We start from the raw sequence: 21,949 nt of genomic DNA on the forward strand, positions 1-21,949 counted from the left end.
GAGAGTCTGGGTGGGAACAGCGGGAACAGCACCGTCTCTAGACCACGCCCGCGCGCAAGCTCTGGGCCCGCGGGCCACGCGCCACCGCCGGCGGTGCCTTGTGCGACCTGAGCTCTTGGGCCCACCAGGCCAGCCGGCTGCCCCCCCACCCCCCTCCCCGCTGTCTGCTGGGTCAGTTAACTGTCCTCTACTCCCCAGGGCCACGCCCCGGCCCGTCCCAGCGCGGCAGGCCACGCAGGCGAGTTGTCACCTCCGCTGCGCCACAGGGCAGGGGCACCCACGCCGGGGTTGACAGCTGGGCCTCCCAGAGCCAGGCCTCAGCCTGGGGCCCAGGGAACCCCTAAGACCTGGAGAGCGAAGGGTTCACACACACGGGACACTTAACAGCTGCATAAAGTAAAATACAACAAAATGTTTAATGAGCAAATTCGTCTTAGCAAATATGAAACTGCCACAGAGAGGAGGGGAGGGACAGGGGCCACGGGGTGGGGGGCAAGTCCGGGAGACTAGAGAGAATCGACTACCTAAGAACCAGGACACCGGGGTGAGGACCAGAGGCCAGGAGAACGGGAGCTGTGGTCCTGAGAGGGAGGGGAGGGTACCGGGCCGGACAACAGGATTCAAAAGAGTTTGGCCATAAAATATAAACACGCTATGTTTCTACGGTGGGGAAGGGTAAGAGAAAGGGGGTATCCGGGAGAAGACTGCTTCAGGGAGGGGCTGTGGGGGTCCGACCCCGCCCTGCTGTCACCCCCTCCCCGCCCTTCCCTCTGTGTCTGTGGGTGCGTGTGTCTGTGTGGGTCTGTGTGCGTACTTCCCCAGTCCCCGCCCCGCCCCAACCCCAGCCCACCCCCACCCTTAATTGCTGCCATTCCAGTTGCTGCCGGCTGTCATTCGGCTGTCACTCCTCTGCCCATCGTCTTCAGAGGGGGAAAACGGGGGGAGCAGAAGGGGGAGAAGCCCCCAGCCAGCTCCGCCCCTGCCCTCCCCCGCCGCCTCTACCAGAAGTCCCGGCGGTGGTAAGAGTCGGGGTCACAGTATTTTGTGACAACCACTCTGTTGGCGAACTTGCGACCCGTCAGGCCCTGCATGGCTTTCTGGCAGTCAAACACAGAGGTAAACTCCACGAAGATCTGTAGGAACAAGATGAGGCTTGTGAAGACCCAGGCCTCTTAGCTCCCTCTCAGCAACGAGCAGCACCCACTCAAACCCAGAACTCCACGGGAGGAAGAGGGCTGGACAGCGGCCTCACTGCAGGTGCGGGGACATTTACCCAACACCCTCCAGCGCCCCAGGATCAAAGAAACACAGAACACAGGGGCATGGAGAGCGGAGGCAAGCTCGAGTCAAGAGCCCAAAAGGCAGGGCACCAGGCAGGCTCAAGGAGAGCAGTCTACCTGCACCAGGCACCCCTGGGTGCTCCCCAGCGGCCATGGTGTCTTCCTGAAACAAGGGATGAAATAAGGAAGCCTCAGCAATTAGTATTCACACCCAGGCTAATTCCAAAGAAAAAACTTGAACCTTGATCTACTCAAGATCATCATCTTGCTTGAACCAGCAGCTGACAGAAGTGGAGGGAGGGGTGGACATAACCAGCCTAATTCAGAATAAGGGGAAACAGAGAATCCTAGAAAATACACCCTAATGCTTTGACAAGCAAAAACGGCTTACCAAAAAAAGAAAAGTCTGAAACCAACCTGCAGGGTTCTTATTTTGATCAAACCAACTGTAAAAAGACATCTTTGAAACAGAAAGGGAACTCAAACATGCCTGGGTAGACAGATACGAAGGGTAATTTTGCTAGTGTACGAACGGTATCATGTGGGTTTTTTAAAATAAAAATGTTTTAGTCCTCTGTTTATAGTAGTTCTCAGCCAAGGTGGATGTGTCCCCAGGGAGCACTGGAGCACCCCAAGGTGCTCTTCACCATCACGCCAGGTATGGTGGCGTGTGGAGGCAGGATGGGGCCCAGGTGGCAGCACAGACCCCCAGACCCAAGACAGCAGTGGCTCAGATGGAGAGCAAGTGCTTGAGTGACACAAGACACACTGTTTCAGCAAAGAAACACAGAGGAGGAGATGGGAAGCTGAGGCGGAAATTAAGACTGACAGCAAGCACCCCAGCATCCTGACACTGGCCAATGGGGCGCTCTGACCCAACTCAAGTATTATTCCATACAGTCACCATCACCCTGATGGTTTCTCTACTTCTACATATGTTTGAAAAGAATGATAACAGTCTGGACACAAATCTCACAGGCGAATCCCAGAGACCCACAGGCAAGGTCTTTGTATCCATTTCCCCACCAACACCTCGTGGAGGCCCCTCCCGGGTGGGCCGCCCCTCTACCAGTACATCTAGCGACCCCAGACCCCACACTCAGAAAGCAAGTCCGTCCTGCCCCCATGCCCACAGCACCTCACTAGGACCCCAGGCCCCAGCATTGCTCCTTCGCCTCTGACCCACTCATCTCCCTTCTCAGCTTCCGTTCTGCCCCGTCACCCCAAGTCTGACCACATGATGACCCCTGTCCCCAACACACATGGAGCAGATACAGGGTCCAGGCGCTGACACGCCTTCTCCCCGTCCTCCTGCCAGACAACAACAGATGGTTCATCTGCAGAGCCCCAAAGACCACCCTGCTGTCACCCTGACCCTGGGAACTCCCAGCTCCGCAGGGCTGCACGCCCACCCCCACCTCCACTCGAAGACCTCACTGAGGTCTCCCGCGCCCGCTCCGGCTAATCCCACGCCCTCAGTGCCGCCTGCCTGGGACCCTCTGTGGGCCTCACCACCTGCCAACCTTTCTGCTAAACCGGGGGGCCCTGCCCTACCCCCAGCCCCCCTCAGGTCTAACAGTGTCCTGCGGACACACAGGTGAGTGGCTGGGGGGTCATGAGGCGCACACACTCCCCAGGGTGCAGCGAGGTGCTGAGACTGGAATGGTGGCAGGGCCAGCACACCTCGGCGGGCTGAGAATCAGAGCCTGGAAACCAGGAAGCGAACCGGGAGGAAGAGCTGGGGGAGGCCAGGTGAGCGCAGCAGAGGAGCTGGCCTGGGGACGGGGGCTGCAACTGTGCCCCCCACCCCCAGGAGAGCCGACCACATGCACAGCGGCACACAGGAGCAGGCTTTGCAGGAAAGCTGCTTCACTGCAGAGACAAGTGCTCGGCCACAGCATTGCATCGCTGCCTCACACACTGCCAGGGTCAGAGCAGCATGTGTGTGTGTGGCGTTGGGGGTGGGGGTGGGGGGGCGCACGTGGTGTGTATGCGCGGGCACGCACCTTCCCGCAGCCGGGCACCTCCACGCCGTCCACGGGCCGCGGGATCTCGATGGACTTGACGAGCCCGTACTTGCCGCACTCATCACGCACATCCTCCACGATCTCCTCATACTCCTCATCATCCAGCAGCTCCTCGGGCAGCACCATGTTCATCAGGCACAGCACCTCCGTCGGGTGCCCGCCCATCTGCACCTGCGAGCTCATCAGGCCGGGCACTTGCAAGGTCACGGGGGTCTGGTTGATGGTGCTCTGTGGAGGGGTGGAGGCGGGAGTCACGGGGTGCCCACCCCTGGCGTGGGGGGACCCGTACCCCTCCCCGCCCCGAGCCAATGGAAGATGACGTGCCAGGGGGCTCACCAGCGTGGCATTCTTGGCGCCCACACTCGCCCTCTGGACCAGCAGCTTCTTATCTCCCAGCTGCATCCCGTTCAGCCCCGCGATGGCCTGTGGTGAGGCGGGGGAGGGGCCGGGGCAGGGAGAGGTGGTCGGGGTCAGAGCGGGCTGAGCGGCAGACAGGGCACGGCAAAAGGGGGAGAGCTGCGAGCCCCGCGCCCCACCCTGAGGGAGACCACAGCGGGGCCGGGTGTGCTGGGGCCGGGCTCACCTGGTCTGTGACGTTGATGTCCACGTACTCACAGAAGGCGTAGCCCTTGGAGAGCCCAGTGGCGCTGTCCTTGACCAGGTTGAAGGCCTTGAGCGGCCCAAACGACGTCAGCAGCTCTTTCACCTGCGCGGGCCAGGGCACCGTCAGGTTTCAGGGCAGGCCGGGGGGCGGGGGGCGGGGGGTGGGGGGTGGGGGCCAGGGGGCGGGCCAGGGCGCCGTCAGCTTTCGGGGTGGGCAGGGGCCTACCTGGTCGTCGTTCAGGTAGTTGGGTAAGCCCCCGATGAACAGCTTGTGCGCAGAGTCTGGGACCACGGTGGACACAACTCCTGGCGGGGAGGGAGGGGTAGAGCAGACAGGTTGCAATTCCTGGCACGGTCATCACGGGGACCTGGGGTTTGTCTCCAGGGGGGCCCGCCTGGCCGCCAGCCCCCTCCTCACGGCGCCTGACACCAGCAGGCACAGCTGCACACGGCCAGGTCAGCAACCACGCTCACCCCAAGCTGGAGGAGCTCTCAGCCCCCAGGGAGGGTCACAAGCCACGGCCTCCCCTCACCCTCTGGCCCCAGCTCAGATTTCCCGCCCCCATCCCCTAACCAGGGCTCCCCAGGGGCCCCGCCTCCCCAGGCCTGCCCCCTGTGCCTCTGGGCCAGGCCCCATGGGATCTCAGGCCTGTACGTGAGGCTGGGCTGTACCCACCCCCTCAGCACTGAGCTACGTCCAGTGGGGGCCCCTCAGCGGAGCAGGCCTCAGGACCACCAGGCACCCAACTGGCCACACCCCTTGCTGAGCACCCTCCCCCTCCCCCTCCCCCCGACCCCGGCCTCGACCCCCCCAGCCCACCAGGCTCTGCAGTGCTGTCCTCCATCTCCTGGGGCCCACACCGTGGCCAGCTCCTGACTGTGTTCAGGGCCCACTGCAGCCAGCCACCTGGCCTGGCCCACCTCTGCGACCCAGTGCCAGGTGGCCCAGAGGACTAGCACTCCACCCAGAGTGAGGCTCTTCATGGGGGAAGGGGGGCGGATGAGAACGACAGGCTGCCGAACTCCAGGCAGCCCAGCACAGGGGACGGCAGGCCACGTCCCGGCCACCACCACCCCATGATGGTCACGCGAGGCTGCCAGGAGGGCCCTCGCCAGATCACACAATGCAGACTGAGGCTCTGGGCCGGCGTGGGTGCTCTCCCACGCTGGCCCCAGCTCTGGCCTCACACATGGGCTCTGAAGCCTCCCCAGTCCCCGCGGCATCACCACCTCCTCGGCAGGAGCCCTTGCTGCCCAGGCACTGGCCTGGCCTGCAGAGGCCTCCGGACCACACAGGTGCACAGCCTCAGGCCGTGCCCCTTCCATCCAGGGTCCTGAACTGTTTGCTTCTCCAACCAAAAGCATCTGTTGAATTTTATCAAATGCGTCTCCCTGGGACTTCCCAGGTGGCTCAGTGGTCAAGAATCTGCTTGCAATGTGGGAGACCCAGATTTGATCCCTGGGTCACAAGTATCCTCTGCAAAAGTGAATAGCAACTCACTCCAGTGTTCTTGCCTGGAGAATCCCACGGACAAAGGAGCCTGGTGGGCTACAGTCCCCGGGTTCGCAAAGAGTCAGACATGACTGAGCGACTATCACTTTCACCTCTTCGATCATACACTCGACTTCTTCGTTGGAGTAGAAAAGAAAATCAAAATACTGTGTTTAAGATTTGCCTGGTGGTTCAGTAGTTAAGAATCCACCCACCAACTCAGGAGACAAGGGTTCGATCCCTGGCCCAGGAAGATCCCACTTGCCTCGGAGCAACTAAGCCCACACAACACAACTACTGAAGCCCGAGAGCCCGAGAGCCCCACAACAAGAGAAGCCACTGCAAAGAGAAGCATTACAACTAAACAGCCCTCAAGCAGCAACAAAGACCCGCAGAGTGAAAAATACAATTAAAAAAAAAAAACTCATGGTTACAGAGAAACTTCTCTGGTTTGAGAATGCTTCACCCACATGCACAATCTGGCTTCCTACCCCCTCCACAGCCCAGGAAGCACACTCCCTGGTCACTGTGGCTGGACCCCCAGCCCCTCCATGGAGGCTGGAGGCAAATCCCAGGAGAGGAGACCGGCCGCAGTGAGAGCCAGGCTCCCACAAGAGAAGGGTGACAGGCAGGCCTGCGTGCAGGGATGAGGCACCAGCTCTAACCCTGTACCACAGGACAGTCACAACAGCGCCGCACCCACAGGGCACCCCCGGATGGTGCCTGGCATGGCGGGCTCGGGCCAGCCTGCCTCAACAGGATGGTTAGGATGCATTCAGGTCACCAGGAGGCACGGAAGCACAGCCTGTGGCCTGATCCCCCCAGACACATGTGCACGGAAAACACGGCAAGTCAGCGGCACATCAGGGCCTCCCCCAAGTTCCAGAGACTGCTGGCCTCCCCACACTCTCAGCAGGGACCAGAGAGGAGCCAGGTGGTCCCCAAGGGCCGCCCTCGCTGGGCCCCACGCCCCTGGCTTCACAAGCACAAGGACTGCTTCCAAAAGGCGCCCTTCGGTGTGAACCTCAGCCAGCACAGCCCGTGTTCTCCACCCCCGGGTGTGGTGACGCCCACAACACAGGTCCACCCCTCAGCACAACCTGCAGGTCCAGTGCAGCCACGTGCCACTCCTGCCTGGTCTGAGAGCTTTCCAGAAGGGCCTTTTACACCGTGAGTGTGACACGGCACCCAACGCCAGCATCTGTGGACATTTGGGCCCAAGTGACAGAGGAGCTTCACCAGAGACAATGCAGCTGCAAAGCACAGCGACTCTCCGGCCCATCAGAGAGCAGACTCTGGCCACCCAGGTCTGCTTCGCTGTCTCCCCTACCACAGCGGGGAGACCAGCTTCAAGCAAGGGGTCAGCAGAAGCCCCGAGACAAGAGAGAAGAGGACAGCCACCCATCAGGCCCGTGGAGCTCAGTGGACACACGGGCATCCACGTGGGCTCCAGCACGCGCGCACTGACCTGGAGGCCCAGAGCATCCCACTTCTCCCAAGACCCTCGGGCTGCCCTAGCCCCCGACAGGCTGAGAGGCCCCAGGCTGGGCCTGCGCACCCCTCAGGCCCCACAGAGCCCACTCACCAGGCACGTAGACAGAAGGGTTCTCCGACATGCCCGGCAGGGGCTGGTAGTCGTGAGGCCTGCGGATCTTCAGCGACTGGCCCTGGAAGATGATGCCGTCGAAGGCCATGGCCTGGGTGGTCTCATCCACTGAGCGGAACTGAACGAAAGGACAGCAAAGGAGGTGGTGAGGGGCAGGGCGAGTGGCCGGGCAGAGCCCACCCAAGGGTGCCAAGACTGCAGCTGGGTGGCGAGCAGGCTGCAGAAGGGCCCGGTGGGAACAAGGCCTGCTCACCTCTAAGAAGGCAAAGTTCTTGTCCTGGTTAATCTGCACGGCCAAGACAGGGTTGCCAGGGGCCTGTGTCAGCCCCCCCAGGCGCATCTGAGCGTTGAAGAAATCCATCATGGCCTCCTGCAGAGGAGAGAGGAGACAGGGAGGGGCGGGGAGGGGAGGTGGAGAGAGGAGGGGAAGGGTGAGAGAGGGAGACACAGAGGGGTGGGGGGAGGGGGGGGACAGTGGAGTCCGGGTGGGGGCAGAGATCAGTAGTGGGGACAAACGCAGGAGAAAGATGAAAGAAATGGGGGTGGGGGGCAGCACAGGAGACAGCCAGGGGCCCCAACCGGGGAAGAAGGGAGGTCGTCAGAAAGAAGCGGGAAACAAGAGGGAGAGGCGAGAAAACAGAGACGGAAAGTGTAGAAGAAACATCCAGTGGCGACAGCAGGAGAGAAATGGCATGAAGTGGAGCATCAACAGGCAGAACACACGGAGGGTCAGAGAGAGGGGGAGGGGAGGGGCGCGGGGCGGGGAGGGGGGAGAGAAGAGTGATGTGGAGGGATCTGGTCCTGGAGTCGGGGGCTGGTTTATCAAATGCAGCAAAGTGCAGGTTGAGAAAGTCAGAATGGACCTTACTTGCCTTCGCCGATGGTAGCAAACTTTTTGTTGCTACGAGGGATCTCAGCCCCACAATATTTCACTTTAAAGAGAAATGGAAACAACTCTTTGATCTCGGGATTCTCGGGGGCGCCACGGGAAGGGGTAGGGAGAGGGGAGGGGACAGGAGCGGTGGGGAAGGGAGGGAGGTCAGGGCGATCAAAATCAGAGCAGCGACCATGGAGGGGTGGGGGAGAGGACGGGGAGGCGGCAGAGAACAAGAGGCGTGTCAGAGAGGCTGGGGGCGTGCGTCTGCGTGTGTGTGCGTGTGCATGTCTCCCTCTCTGTCTCTCTCCACACGGACTCGGACCACAGACTCGTGGGTACATTATGTGTGTGCTTGATCCCTGGGCAGCTGGAGGAGGCTGGGGAGGGGAGACGGGAGAGGGAAGAGGAGGGAGGAGAGGGCCACCCAGCCCGGCCCCTGGCTGGCTCAACTCCATCGTCCGTCGGGGAGGGGGCCGGGGGGCCTTGCAGGCGCAGAGTCTGACCCGTGCAGGCTGGGGGAGGGAACGGAGGGAGGGAGGAACAGCGGGCATAGGAAGGGGGGGCAGCGGGGGCAGGGGAGGGCAGTACCTCAGTGATGCCGAAGGGGATGTTGCCCACGTAGAGGCGCCGGGCCTGTCTGGTCATCTGGCTCCCGACCACGGGCACCGGCGTCGGTGTCACAGCCAGACCGTCGGGGGTCATGGTGGGGAGGAGGGCGGTGGCTGGAATCTGACCCGCAGCTTCAAGAGGGACAGGAGGGGTCAGAGGACGAGGCGGAGCTGGGTCTGCTGAGGGCCTCGCCCACGCCGCCCCCAGCCCAGGCATGGAGCCCACCTTGCATGGCCTTGTACTGCATGGGGGTGATGTGCTCGAAGCCCGGTGGCGGCACGTCCCAGTATTTGCGGACCTTCTTCTTCTTCTCGTGGCGGGGGGAGCGACTGGGGGAGGCGGGAGGGGAGAGCGGGGCGGGGCGACCTCAGTCTGACCAAAGGTGGGCCTGCGACCCCCCAGGCTCCCCTCAGCCCCGACTCGGCTCTCAAGGAGAGAGAGGACGCGATCAGGGCCGGCCCGTTCCGGGCAGGGGACTCTTCCCGGTGCTCGGGCAGACGGACGAGGACAGGGCAAGGTGCGCGGGGGAGGCGGGGGAGGGCGTGGAGGGAAGGGGCAGAAGAGAAGCTCACATCAATCCACCGTGCTCCTCTTTAGCGCCTCTGGTCAAAGGTTTGCTGGGGGTGGGAGGGAAAGGTGTGGGGAGGGGTGACTGGGGACCCTCGTCTCCCCCGCACGCCGCACCCCCCCGAGGGCACTGAGCCCCAGGGCTGGGGCAGGGCATCGCCCCCAAGCCCCCCAGCCACGAGGAAGGGAAGAAGAGCCGGACAGACCACCTTCCAGCTGGAGAGGCTGAGGTGGAGAGGCAGGGCGCCACCCACCCGCCCTTCCACTCGGGGCAGAGAGAACAGGGGGCAGCCTGGGAAGGGAAGAGGCGTCAGAGCAGAGAGCTGTCCCGAGAGACGCCGCCCTGCCCCAGGGAGGCAGAGCGCAGCCGACAGAGAACCCAGACCAGACGGGGAAAGGGGGACCCAGACTCGCCCCCGGAAGCCCCCGTAGAGAGAAGAAAGCGGTCAGACTCGACAGCAGAGCCCCCAGCCCCGCGCGGAGAGGGCCCGGACGCAGCCCCGCCGCCCTGGTACCTGCGGCGCCGCCTGTCCCGGGAGGCGCTGCGCTGGTCCCGGTTGCGGCGGTCGCGGCTCCGGCTGCGGCGCTTGCGGTCCCGGCTCCGGGAGCGGCTGTGGCTGCGCTTGCGGTGCCGATTCTCCTTGTCGCGCTCTGCGGGGACAGGGCCGTGAGCTGGGCGGGGGCAGCCCAGCCCGCCCGCCCCCGAGGCCGCGCCCCAGCCCGGGAGGCCACCCCCACGGGGAAGGGCTCGCTGAGGGCGGGGCGGCAGGCTTCCTGTCCACGCACGCGGAGCCCGAGGGCCTTGGGGGCCGGGCGGGAGCAGTTACCTGAGGGGACAGGGCCTGGCAGGGCCCCGGGGCGTAAGGTACCTGAGTCTGCTCAGGAGGAGCTGGGGGGCCAGAGAAGACAGAGGAGGCTGGCTCCTGGTCCCCCTCCAGGGCTGAGGGGCCTGACCCAGGGTCGTCCCTGAGAGGGGCAGGGCTAGACGCTGGGGAATCAAGAGACCCAGTGATGTTTTCCTGAAGGGACCCGGCGACCCCTCAGGAGAGTCCTCCTCAACCAGCCGGCCCCACGCCCCACCTCAGGCCCGCCTCAGGCTGGGCGGGGCCGGGCAGCCCCGGGGGCAGGGGCACCCACCCGTCCCGCCCCGCCCACCAAGCGGAACCCCTCCTGGGAGACCCTGCCCGCAGGAGCTGGGTGGGCCCTTCATTCAGACCGCCCCACGGCCGCTACAGCCGAGGCCTTCAACCTCCCCAGCAGCCCGCCACCCTCCGAGGCGCGTGGCTCCTGCCCCACGCAGTCTGTAGTCCAGTCCCTCGGTTCAAAGAGGCCACTGATTCCTCCACTATGCTCGACCAACCCTCATACTCCAGCTCATTTTACAAGGAAGCAGGAGCAATAAGGAGAGGCTGTCAAAGCCTCGTGTGTACTGCTTCAACTCTCAAGCTCTTCCGAAGCAACTACCCGCGAACTTTTATAAATGAGTTTTAAATTTTAACACTAAAACAAGCTACGTAAGCACCCAGAAAAGAAAAAATCCTCGTTGCAAACATTCAGATGCTGTCTAAAACCAGACACTGCTAGTTTTACTCCCAGGGTTACTGTGGGAAACACTTGGGGGGGAGGGGGGGAGCGGCGGCGGAGATCGCTCACGAGAGATGAGAAAATTGAGGCTTAGGGAGGTCATGTGATTTGCCCTGGCCAAAAAGCCTGGATACAGGTGAAGCCTGAATGTGAACCCTGAAAGGTCAAGGGCAACTAGGCGGGGGCAATACCTCTAAACACGAAACAGGCAGACCCATTAGGACCTGGCTGGAACCACTAGCGATGGTGGAATTGCCTCCTCAAAGATGAAAAGACTAAACATGAAAAATATATCCAAGACTTGCACCAGGAGGAAACAGGAGGAACGGGCAGTGTGAGGAGCATCCTGGCCCTGGGAAGGGGATGGACGACAACGGTTCTGGGCCTCTGGCTCCCCACTGCTAAGATGGGCAGAGACCCTTCCCTGCAGCTGAGGCTCAGAAACAGACACACAGGCAGAGAGAGGTGGTCACACAGGAAGCACTGGCGCCCGCCGGGGTGTCGTGGACACAGACATGGAACCCAGGTCTCAGGGGCTGAGGCCTGGAGGAGGCAGGACCGCCAAGACAGACTCGGGCAGAGCAGCATGTGGGCAAAGCTGCCCCATAAGGCAAGGGTAACCCCTGCCCCCACCCCAGAGGAAAATAAAAAACCAATGATCCAGCACACATCAGAACAGGAAGGGAGTTATGGATGCTCTAAATGCCACAGCCACGTCGTTATGGGAACAACTCGCCAACCCCAGGGACATGCCCAGGCTGAGGGCCTGGCCTCCCAGGGCAGAGGGGACACCCAGGCAGAGACCAGAGCGCGGGTGTCAGTGCCCCAGGGCAGCTCCATCAGCTCTGGCTGTCCAGCCTGGCAGGACGCGGCTCTGCAGGCCCGCAGACTCAGGGGCTGTTTCAGCTATCCTGCACAAAACCGTGCAATAGCAACCAAACCTCTAAATCTGTTTTCTCCTCTTATTTAAATGAGGCTCGTGGGCACCCCCAGGTGTACGGCTTGGGGACATCTGCTGGAAACGCGACTCCACATTTCCTCCGAGTGAGCCCTCACACTACGAACGATTTCACCGTTGAAAGGGTATCACTTATTCGGCACTTAAAGGAGGCCAAGCCACATGCCACACACTGTCGGCATATTGCCCCGCTGAATCTCAGCTCTGCCTCTGATCAGCTGAAATCTGGGAAAGCTTTTATTCTTGAGCTGTTTCCTCCTCTGCGAAGGGCAGGAAATCACTTCAGCCTCACGGAGCTGTTACAAAAACCCACTTAGGAAAACTGCAGAAGAGCTTAGCAGTGTGCGTGACACATTGTGGTGGGTGCTGTAAACTTAACTATTATTACTATCATCTGTTAATTGACCAAAGTTCTAGTGACCAAAAAAAGAAAAAAAAGGGCAGTCTACTAACTACATGAGGAAAAAACAGGCCCACAAATAGTAACTAATTAGGTACTAGAACCCACGTCTGCTCCCCTCCAAAGCCCATGCTGTTAAGCAGTGCATCATGTATGTGACAGACAATCTGTGGGTACGCTTCCCCAGGCACAGACTACTGATCCAGCCACCTCCCCCTCCCAACTTCAGGCTGGGCGGAAAGGTGAATCCCAGCGCCCCTCACTCGGCGTTCCAGACACAAGCAGAGTAAACCTCAAGCCCGCCACTTTCCCTCGACCTAAATTTAAGTTTGTTCACTCTCAAACCGGATTAAGGCAAGGAAACCTGCTAACTGTCCTACACCTCTCCAGCGCTAACGTTCTTGGGGTCCCCAAACTAATCACAGCCCCGTGCTTGGATTCGGCGTCTCCCGAGGGGGACGCTCCTCCCACCCCCCCCCCCAAGTGAAACGAGCCCTCTCCTCGCTCAGTGCCCAAGAGTCCGCTCCACGCTAAGATTTAGGAGGCTGGCGCGATAGTGCAGGCCGTGGGGAGCGATGACAGGCAAACACTCCGCACTGCGACCGCCGGGGGAGCCAGGGCCCCGAGAAGGGGTGCGTGAGGGGCACGGAGCACGGACAATGCGGCCTCTTCCACCGGCGCCGACCCTGGCGCCCGACCCCAGCGGCCCGCGGGGCCCCGGCGGCCGGTGAACAGGACGAGGGGCAAAGGGGCCGGGGTGAGAGGTGCTCCCCACGCGGCACTGCCAGCGCCCACGTGAAGGGGGACCCACAACCGCCATTTTGGAACAAAGGGGGCGTGGAGAACCAGGCCGGAGAACCAGCCGGAAGCGGAAGTGCCAGGGCGTCGGGCGAAAAGGAGTTGCGGGGCTCATCTATACAATCTCCTTTCCAAATTAAAAAACGCATAAATCCATGAGATGACACCAGGCGAGCCCGCCGCGCCAGCGCCGCCTCCAAAGCGGACCACTCTGGGCGCTGAGCGGAGCGCGGTGCGCATGCGTCCGGGTCGGCGCCCGCCGCCCCCTCCCCGCCGCGCGTGGCTCGCCGCGCGGTCACGTGAGCGAGGCGCGCGCTGCGGGACGGGGGGGAGGGGGGGTGCGCCGCGCGGCCCTGAGAAGAGGGAGAAGCGACGGGGAAAATGGCGGGGGACACGGAGGGAAGCCAAGAGCCGCCCCGCCCGCTACCCCTCTCCCCCGGCGCTCTCACCTTGCTTATTCTCGTTGAGCTGCCGCTCGAACTCGTCGAAGTCCGACATACTGAGGCGGCCGCGTAGGGCGCTGTGCAGCTTTCGCTTCGCCTTGCCGCGCGCCCGCTCCGGCCGCTTCGGCTACTTCCGCCGCTAGCTTCGGCTACTTCCGGCCGCCGCCGGCGCTCCGCCACCTCCTACCTAATCAAGGCCTGGCTGCCCGCCCCGCCCCGCCCCGGCTCCGCCCCTCCCCGCCTGCGCGCCCGCAAGGTGTCCCTCCCCCCAGGGTCTGGCTCCGAAACGCGTCGGCTATTTCCGGACCGTAGAGGAAAGCGTCTGGAGCGGGGACTACGGCTGCTTCCGAAAACACCCGAAGTGAGGGTTTCACGGACTCTCCCAAGTTTTCGTAACTTTTCGGATATTAGCTCTTCCACGTTCGGATGTTTTCGGAGGTCCTCGCGTTCCTCTGCACCCAGGCCCCTCTGAGGATCCGGCTTCTTCTGAAAATTCAAACCGTCCCTTTGACTGCGCTGATTCTCCCCGCTCTTCTCCGCCGGCCCAGTCCAAGCGAATCGGCTACTTCCGACAGTCCTAACCGTCCCGGATTCGGCACTTTCCGAAGGTTTCCAGCGCTCGCCTTCGGACCCAGTCAGAGATCAAGCTGTTTCCAAACTTCGGCTCCTTCCGGAGATTCCAGTGGCACCCTCCTCCCCTCCCGGAGAACTTCGGCTCCTTCCGCCACCACTTCGGGATGACCCCCACCCCCGACTCACGGGTGACAGCTTCGGCTTTTTCCGTCAGTGCTTCGGCTCCTTCCGGCTCCGGGAACCGAAAAGGGAGGGAGGACGGAGGCGAGGTGGGTCAGGGGAGAGGAAACGGAGAAGGGCAGCGTCCCAGCTCTCGGCACCTGACTCTCCGGGTGGGGAAAGGGGAGGAAAAAAAGGGCCGCTCCTGCGGAGGGCCTAAGAAGGCTGCGCGAGACAAAAGCAGCCAGCGGGGTAAAGGGTGCGCGCGGCCGCTGCGGAGGTTGCCAGCGCGGCTTTGTGCGCCTGCGCAGGGTGAAAGAGGGCGGGGGGGGGGGACAGATGGGCTTCTGCGCCTGCGTAGACGTCGGTCTGAGGCGAGGTTTCTCAGCTGCTCCAGAAAGGCACCCCCACCCCCGCTTCCAGAGCCCTCAGCGCGCGTGCGCGAGTTTTCCCCTTCCCCCGGGGAGGGCCCCGCTTTCCCGACCGTTAAGCAAGACCGCCCCTCTACTAGTTGCCGTGGCGACCGCGCAGGCGCCGCGAGCGACGCAGCGGACACTTCCGGGAGATGGATAATCTCGCGATACCGCCTCCTAACGGAGTCGTCAGCTCGGAGGTTTCCGGCTGCCCGGGCCGGCCACCTCCGTTGGAGGTCATGGAGTCCCTCCTCCTGCCGCCGCGCCTCTGGTCCCAGTAGCCCAGCGGGTAGTGCTCACGCACTTTCCCTGGAGTGCTGCCCCGCCCCCGAGTTCCCCAGGGCACAGCTGCCTCCCCTCCCACCCCTGCCTTGCGGGGGGCTAATTACACCCTGTCTCGCCCAGTTCCCCGGCTCCGCCTGACGGTCCGCGCTCCGAATCCTCCAGAGCCCCCGTCACCGTCTCCGCGGCAACGGCCACCCCCTGCCCAGGAAAAGGCCGGGGCCTAGTTTATTCCAAATTTTATCATCTTTTTAATTTAAATTATCTTAATAGCTCTGTCTCACGTGGACTCGGGCGGTCTCGGAAGGCGGGTGGGAAGCTCGCTGCGGGGCTGGGGTGCGGACGGGGTATGTACAGTGGCCTCGCCCCGCAGGGTCCCGCAGCTTCCCAGGAGGGAGGGCCCAGCGAGGGCAGGATGGTGCCGCTCAGATGCGGGGGTGCCAGTGGTCAGGGAAGACAGAACCGGGCCCTGGATGGTGGTTCTCTTGGAAGCGGGACTAGGCGAGGACCGCCCCCAACCCAGGGAAGGCGGAGGGCAGGGTGGACTCTAGGGCTGTGAGAGGCCCAGGGGACAGACCTATATACAGGGGGCCTGGGGAGGGGGTGGCGGTCCGAGCGGAAACGAGCCGCCCTCGTGGGGGCCCACCGCCCGTGCACACGCGGGCCCCGAGCGCCGGGCGAGGGAAGCAGGAGCTGGAGGGCGGGCGCCAGGCCAGGTGGGGTGGGATCACCGCTTGAAGCGGTACGTGATGGGAAGCAGCAGCTTGCTCTTCTTGAGGGCCTGCACCTTCTTGAGGGTCTCCTCGTCCAGGGCCAGGAAGCAGCGGCGCGAGTACTCGAGCAGGCGCTCCTTGGAGGGGTCGAACTCGCCCACCTCGGCCAGCTTCTCCGGGGCCACGATGAGCAGCTCCGCGATGGGCGTGGTCAGCGCCACCGTGTTGCGGTCCACTCGGTGGTGCTCGAAGGCCCGAGACATGCTCTTCAACTTCTGGAAGGTGCCCAGGATCTTCTTGTAGCGGCAGAGGACCCCATCTGCGTCCTTCACTGCAAGCCGAGGGCAGGGGAGAGAGTTGGGGGTACAGAGACGGGGCGGGGGGAGTGGGAGGCAGAAAGGGGAAGCAGGAATCCCAGGAGGCTAGCTGTGAGTTACAGAAGATGGGAGAAGGGGAGACAAGCAGGCCCGGGGAGGGCTCGAGTGCGGGGAAGGGCTGCGTTCCTCCCAGTCCTCCTGGGCTACTGCCGCCTCCCCTGGAGCCTGAGGCTCAGGAGGGTGGGCCGTAACTCCAGGACTATAAACCAGGACCACCCACGGAGGCCCAGTCAGTCAACCAGGTCTGATCTGGTCTGTTTGCCGATGGAGGGGCGGGGAGAGGGAAGCTCACACAGACCCCCAGCCCCGCGCGTCCCCCACTCACCCCGCTGCCTCTCCCGGGCCTTGGGCTTCCCGAAGCGCCGCCGGCCTGGGCCTCCTTTCTGCTTCTGCCTCTTCCTCTCCACGGTGCTGCCTTCTTCAGATGCTCCGCTGAGGGAGGAGGCAGCTGACTCGGGGTCTGAGGCCTCGCCCCCGGTCCCCCCTCGGCCGTCCCCCTCGGCCCGCCGAGGCCCGGGCTTCCCCCGGCAGTGGTCGTCTGGAGAGAGGCGGGAAGACACGCACACGCATGAACTGCGGGAACAGGACAGCGAGGGGCGGGTGGCAGGTCACAGAGTCCCCAGGAAAGGGGGTCTCCCAGGAGGAAGTGCAGCACAGACGCCCAGCTGAACACAGTACACTAGGCCGGGATTTGGGGGTCCTGGGTGGGGCGTGGCCTGAGGATGCTCAGACTTGGTGCAAGAGGTCTGGGGGAGGGGCCCAGTGGACCAGGCCAGTACCACGGGGACCTCAGGAGAGAGTGATTTTGTGGGGTTCTCACAGTGGAGGAGGTTTCTGGGGACCCAGTGAGGCCTCCAGAAAAGTGGAGGCAGGCAAGGCCTCGCTGAGGGTGTGGGGTTCATACCCCAAAAGAAATAGTCTCTGGGTCTAGTTACCTGGGAAGGGCATGCCCCCGCCCTTACCCAGACCAGGAAGCTGCCCAGGTTCTGATGCAGGCCCTCCCTCTTGACAGCGGGTTCGGAGCCCGGTGCTGGTCTTCCCACGAAGAAAGTCCAGGGGCCCCTGCCCCTGACCATCCTGTGTGGGTTTCCCCAGCATCCGGAACGGATGGTGGTAGGCCCCAGCAACCCAGGCTAGAGGTGGCGCCAGAGCACAGGGGTCCCCAATGAGGTAGGTGTTGAGAAAAACCGCAGGGCCCTCGCCCTAACTCTCAGATGACTTCCCAGAGAGGGAAGCTTTCGAGGGAGCCAGCCAGGGGTTGACCACCAGTGAGGGAGAGGAGAGACTGGATCCTCCAGGCCACTGCTAAAGATGCAGGGCAGGAAAGCCCCCGTGGGGAGGGGTCGGGGCAGTGCTCAGGACCCAGACAAGCAGGCCATAGTCCCGCCCATCAGCAGAAGAATTCAAGCAGGAAGGAGGCTGGGCTTGGAGCCCACGGAGAGCCACCAAAGGAGTGTGAATGCAAGAGCATTCACATGTCCCTGAGAAGGGTGGAGCTGGGCCCCCTGGGGAGGGGGGGACACCCTCACCTGCGTCCAGGCGGGCAGAGGAAATGAACTTGTCCAGCTGGCACCGCAGGAAGTCCCGCTCCTCCTCCAGGTCCTCAATGCGCTTCTGCAGCCAGGAGTTCCTCTCCAGGGCCAGGTGCAGCTGGGCCCGGACGCCGTTCATCAGGGCCGCTGTAGGGGAGGCAGCCTCCGACGGCTCTAGGGGCGGTCGGCCCTGGTCACACCCCAGGACTCAGTGACCCTGGCTGAACCCCCTCGGGACTCAGTCCCCCTCCAGTCCACTCACCCTCGAAGTTCCCCCTAGAGGGGCTCAGGCTGTAAAAGATCTGCGGGTCCAGGTGGGGCGTCTCATCGAAGGGGATGGAAATCTCCAAGGCCTCGCTGTCCTTCTTCACTGGAGAAGAGAGCCTAAGCTCACCCAAGGGAGGTCCTGGGGCCTCGGACCAGACCCCAGCCAGGGAGGAAAGGGCAGGGACCGGGGTGGGTGGAGCAGGGCCCGGGTTCCTCACCTGGCCTCCTCCGGCTGTTCATGGTGCGGCCTTCAGCAGACCCCGGCAGCTGAGCGCCTCAGGGCCACTGGACAAAAAGGGCAGCCACAGATGGAGGAACACAGACGGGCTTCTAGGGGGCATTCCGGGGGACCTGGGGCTCTCGACGTGGGGAGGGCTGTTTGAAGGCCGGGACTCGTGGGTTTGACGGAGGCGGGCAGACTGAGGACACCTGGGGTTACAAACTCCCAGGCTCTAGGGAGTGGGGAGCTGGAGGAAGGAGGACCCGTGGGGCCGACGGAGCAGGGTTCTCCTGGTCGAAGTAGGCCAACAGGGTCTCGACACAGGTCACTGGCCTAGGAGAGTGCCCCAACTTCCAGGCGCTGGGTGGAGACCCCAACCACGGGCGGGCCTCCCCGCCCACGGGTAACCCCCCAGGCTCGTGCGGGCGAGCACCGGCCTGTCGCCCGCGGGGGGCTGGGCGCGCGCGACGCGGGAGAAGGTCACGCGTGGGGATGCGCCGCCCCCGCCCTTTGTCCCGCGGGCGGGAGGGCGGGCGGCGGCGAGTGGTCCCCGCGGGGAATAAGCCTGGCCGCAGGTGCGGACGCTGCCACCACCCCCCAGTGCCCGGGGCCGGGCTGTCCGGGGCCCCCCGCTCACCCACCCGCGCGCGGAATCCGGCCCGGGGACCGACGGCGGCGGCGCCCATGCCCGGCGCCGGGGAGCGTCTGCAAAGTGTGACAGGGAGCGAAAGGAAGCGACCACCCACCCGCGGGCGGGGCGGAGGCGGCGGTGAGTCTCGGAGACGGGCGACGAAGAGAGCCGGCAGCCGGGGCCTCCCGGTGCGCAGGTGGCCTGCCTCCTCTCGGAGTCCCGGGTCCCCGTTAAGCCGGCCGTTTGCGGCGGAGACTCGGGCCGCACTTGCGCGATGGCCCCTTGCAGCACTCCCCCCCGCCCTCGGCGAAGCCTGGTCAGGGAACGTCACGAAATTCCTAATTCCTGGAGAGCTGGCGGCGCCCGGGGTCACCCGAATGGGTGAGGAGGCGCCGGGTCGGGTTTGGGAGAGGCAGGGAGACGTAGGGAACAGCCGGGAAGGTTGAGGATCCCCTTAAGAGAGATGCTGAGAACTGGCCGGAGTGGACCCCCGCGACCCGTTCCTGTATCTCCCCTGGGCTGAGCACGCAGGACCCCAGGCTTCCCGGGGCCCTTAGAGTAGTGAGTTACCTCTCCCCGAAAATAAAGGCCTAAAAACCAGTCCCTGCCCACGTGTTATTAAGAGCTGGCTTTGCAACTTTCGGGACCTAGATCCCAGTCCTGGCCGCTCCTTCGCAGCCTCGGTTTTCTCACCTGTAAAGTGGGGCGATTATAATCCCTTTTAGGTCTGTTGTGGGGATAAAATGATACGACGCTCAGCCCAGCGCCTGGCCGGGGCCAGAACTCAAGCTCGGGACCCTATGAATGTTATCTGGAGTCAGATTATGGGATGCTCCCTCTCTAGGGAGTAGAGACAACTGGTTTTCTCCTCCACCCAACAAGAGGTTGGAAGAGATGAGGCCCCGCACAGTGCCTGACACAACTCCGACACGCAAAGAAAACTCGGTGAGAGGACAGGTGTTTATTCGGCTTCTGCCCCAGGGCCACCTGCCTCTCCTCCCTCTCTCCGGTAGCTTCCGTGCTCCAGAATTCCTACCGGCCCTTAAGAGAGCAGTGCTTTTTAACCCTACATTTGGAGAGTCGAACCGTCTTGGCCACACGCCCCTCACTTCACTACCGGTGTCAAAACGTGCAGGGGGAGGCACCTGCCCTAGTTCGGTGTCTTTCAAACTACATATTCATGCGCAGAAAATTTAATATGGTAGAATGAAATTTGTAACAGCAGATATGAAATAGATGGAAAAAAAATATGAGAGGCCTGCACGCAGAAGTAACTATTGTTAAACCTTTGTTTTGCATGTATTTTGTGTACCTGTATACCGGGTTGCCGTATAAAATGTGTTTCTTACAATGGGTCGTGGTTTTTAGAAAGATTAAAAACATTCTGCCTCAATGACACAGGTGGTCAGGAGCCAAGCTCGGATGAGCCCCATCACAGGCCAACCTTCCCGTTCCCCAGCCAGGTGGGCCAGGCACTTGCAAAGTCTCCCTGCCAGGCAGTGGGCAGAGATAGTCTCCCAGAACCGACCTCGGGTGCTGAAAGTGGACCACGTGTTTACTGAGTGAGTGTCCAGTCTCCACCTCTGGCTGGGGAGTGGGAGGCAAGTCTGGGGCCCTTTCCCCCAGCATTGCACGTTGTGGGGGAAGGGGGGCGGGTCTCAGGAAGACAGTGCAGATTCCTGATGGCCCCCAGGCACAGTTTTCAGGCCCGAGATCGGTAACACATGGCACTCTTGCGCCCCATCGGGCCCAGACTAACCCGGCCCAACCCCGGCAGTCAGGGATCAGTCGTGGAATCGCTGGTGTCTCTGAGGTTAGAGGGTTCCATTCAGGAAACGTGGGGTGTTGCTCTCATCCTATCTCCCAAACACCCGGAGATGACTGCAGGACTTCTCCTTAAGGCCGAGATCAGCCTCCCCACAGCTGTGGGTCTGTTTGTGTCCAGGGCCCCCTGGTGCTCGCCGGCTGTCTGAGGACAACAGGTGTCCATGTGCACCGCCCCCCCCCCCCCCCGAGAATCCCGCGGTACCTGGGGGGGCCCCGCAGCCTGGCTCAGGGGTGCTTCCACCGCGTGTGCTTCTGCAGGGTGTTCTGCTCCATGAACCGGCGCGGGCAGTGCGGGCACTGGTAAGGGCGCTCCCCGGAGTGGACCCGGCTGTGCTGGGCCAACTCGCCCGCCTCTCGGAAGCGGCGAGGGCAGAGCGGGCAGCCGTGGGGCCGCCCGCCGCCTGCCCGGTGAATGGAGTGGTGGCGCGCCAGATGGCTGGCCCGCTTGAATGCCTTCCCGCAGGTGTCGCACTCGAAGGGCTTCACCTCCGAGTGGGTGATGCTGTGTCGCTGCAGGTAGGACATGTACTCGAAGACCCGGGAGCACACGGGGCAGCTGTAGCATTTTTTCTGGGCCGACGCCCCATCGGGCCCGGACTCCCTCTGCGACTCCTCGTCCACCAGCACGGTGTACGGGACGCCCTGGGTGTCTATGAGCAGGTAGTGGTTGGGCCTGGAAGAAGAGGGCGAGGTCTGGGGACATCCTGTGGAGCAGGAAGGTCCGGGCTCTGGGGACCCGCCTGTCCGAGGGGGAGGGGCCTGCATGGCCTCAGCGGAGGGAAACGCCGGGGGCCGGGGGCCGGGGGCCGGCAGCACCAGCATCCGGAGGGGTGGCTGAGGCCTGGGGGGTGGGAGACAGGACGAGGAGGTCACGCGGAGGCGGGAAGCTCGGCCCCACGAGCTCCGTCCTTCCCGCTCTGCGTGCCCTGCTCCGGACCGCTCTGCAGCGCTACCCTGACTCCGTGACCCTCTGAGGTTCCCAGGCGCCCCCTCCTCGAGACACCTCTCCGTTCCTTCCCACCGCCGACCGCAGGCGCGGGATGTCTTTGTGGCTGTCTGCCCCCTGTGTGCCCTCCCTCAGCTCACAAGTCGCCCGGAGGCCCCACCCATCAGGCCTCCAGGCCGCTGACCCGGCCGTGGGGGTCAGTGCCCGCCCCGGGCGCCCCCTCGGCCTGTGCCCGAGCCCTCTCGGGTGGGCGGCCGCGTCGCGAGCCCTGTGTCCTCCCCCGCCCCGGGGCCCCTGTGCGTTCCGTCCGGGGCACGCCCACCCGCCCCCACTCCCGGCAGCCTGCCCGCGCTCCGCAGGCCTCTGCCCCGGCCTCTCCACGAGCCCCGCCCCGCCCCGCGCTCGGGGGCCCGCGCGCCCGGCCCCGCCCCGCCCCACGGCCCGTTTCAGCTCCCGCCCGCCTCCCGGCCCCCGTACCCGGTGCAGCAGCTTCTCGGATCCGGGTGGATCCTGATCGGCTCCGGGCTCCCCGCGTGGGTGCAGACGGCGGCAGGCCGGAGCGCTCGGGGCGTCCCCCGGGAGCTGGCGGCGCCTAGGAGGGGCGGAGAGGACCGGGGGACGGAGGAGAGGGTCCAGGGCAAAGCGGTGGGGGCGGGGCGCCCGGGCAACCAGGAAACGGCTCCGGCCGGAAACGCGCGCCGGGACGGTGGTTCCCACGTGCTCACGGTCTGGCTTCACCACCCGCGCCCGCCCCAGCGCCGCAAA

General features: G+C 63.6%; 3 protein-coding genes and 1 long non-coding RNA gene across 11 annotated transcripts; 1 reads left to right on the forward strand and 3 right to left on the reverse strand.

The window, feature by feature from the left end:
• Positions 1–392: 392 nt before the first annotated feature.
• U2AF2 (U2 small nuclear RNA auxiliary factor 2) lies at positions 393–13,391 on the reverse strand. Of its 6 annotated transcripts, none has more exons than XM_086354394.1 (13): positions 13,251–13,391; positions 9,931–10,049; positions 9,577–9,712; positions 9,067–9,111; positions 8,720–8,823; positions 8,474–8,625; positions 7,262–7,378; positions 6,988–7,126; positions 4,137–4,216; positions 3,891–4,013; positions 3,644–3,730; positions 3,287–3,535; positions 393–1,133 (listed from the first exon to the last, which is right to left on the reverse strand). In XM_086354394.1, exons 5-13 carry the CDS (start codon positions 8,739–8,741, stop codon positions 999–1,001), a joined length of 1,104 nt encoding a protein of 367 aa, XP_086210520.1. In that variant the 5' UTR covers positions 8,742–8,823; positions 9,067–9,111; positions 9,577–9,712; positions 9,931–10,049; positions 13,251–13,391; the 3' UTR covers positions 393–998. The 6 variants fall into 6 exon arrangements, with proteins under 6 accessions (XP_086210520.1, XP_086210519.1, XP_086210517.1 ...); XM_086354393.1 differs by having other exon boundaries at positions 3,632–3,730; XM_086354391.1 differs by lacking the exon at positions 9,931–10,049.
• On the forward strand, positions 13,251–14,943 carry LOC147354602 (uncharacterized). The gene is made up of 2 exons (XR_015146500.1): positions 13,251–14,086; positions 14,795–14,943. It is a non-coding gene; the product is annotated as an uncharacterized LOC147354602 (long non-coding RNA).
• On the reverse strand, positions 14,899–17,918 carry CCDC106 (coiled-coil domain containing 106). Of its 3 annotated transcripts, none has more exons than XM_086354398.1 (5): positions 17,779–17,918; positions 17,556–17,663; positions 17,291–17,440; positions 16,087–16,299; positions 14,899–15,715 (listed from the first exon to the last, which is right to left on the reverse strand). In XM_086354398.1, the coding sequence occupies exons 1-5, from the start codon at positions 17,798–17,800 to the stop codon at positions 15,399–15,401; spliced, it is 810 nt and encodes a 269-aa protein (XP_086210524.1). In that variant the 5' UTR covers positions 17,801–17,918; the 3' UTR covers positions 14,899–15,398. The 3 variants fall into 3 exon arrangements, with proteins under 3 accessions (XP_086210524.1, XP_086210523.1, XP_086210525.1); XM_086354397.1 differs by having other exon boundaries at positions 17,291–17,467; positions 17,779–17,845; XM_086354399.1 differs by lacking the exon at positions 17,779–17,918 and having other exon boundaries at positions 17,291–17,483; positions 17,556–17,667.
• On the reverse strand, positions 17,595–21,873 carry ZNF581 (zinc finger protein 581). Its single transcript, XM_086354403.1, has 4 exons — positions 21,662–21,873; positions 20,441–21,079; positions 17,779–17,845; positions 17,595–17,663 (listed from the first exon to the last, which is right to left on the reverse strand). The coding sequence occupies exon 2, from the start codon at positions 21,058–21,060 to the stop codon at positions 20,464–20,466; it is 597 nt and encodes a 198-aa protein (XP_086210529.1). The 5' UTR covers positions 21,061–21,079; positions 21,662–21,873; the 3' UTR covers positions 17,595–17,663; positions 17,779–17,845; positions 20,441–20,463.
• Between the last annotated feature and the right edge of the window lie 76 nt (positions 21,874–21,949).

Source organism: Bos grunniens, chromosome 18 (genome assembly GCF_055505025.1).
Source record: "Bos grunniens cultivar Pamir isolate PY7600 chromosome 18, Bosgru_T2T1.0, whole genome shotgun sequence".
NCBI classification, from domain to species: Eukaryota; Metazoa; Chordata; class Mammalia; order Artiodactyla; family Bovidae; genus Bos; species Bos grunniens.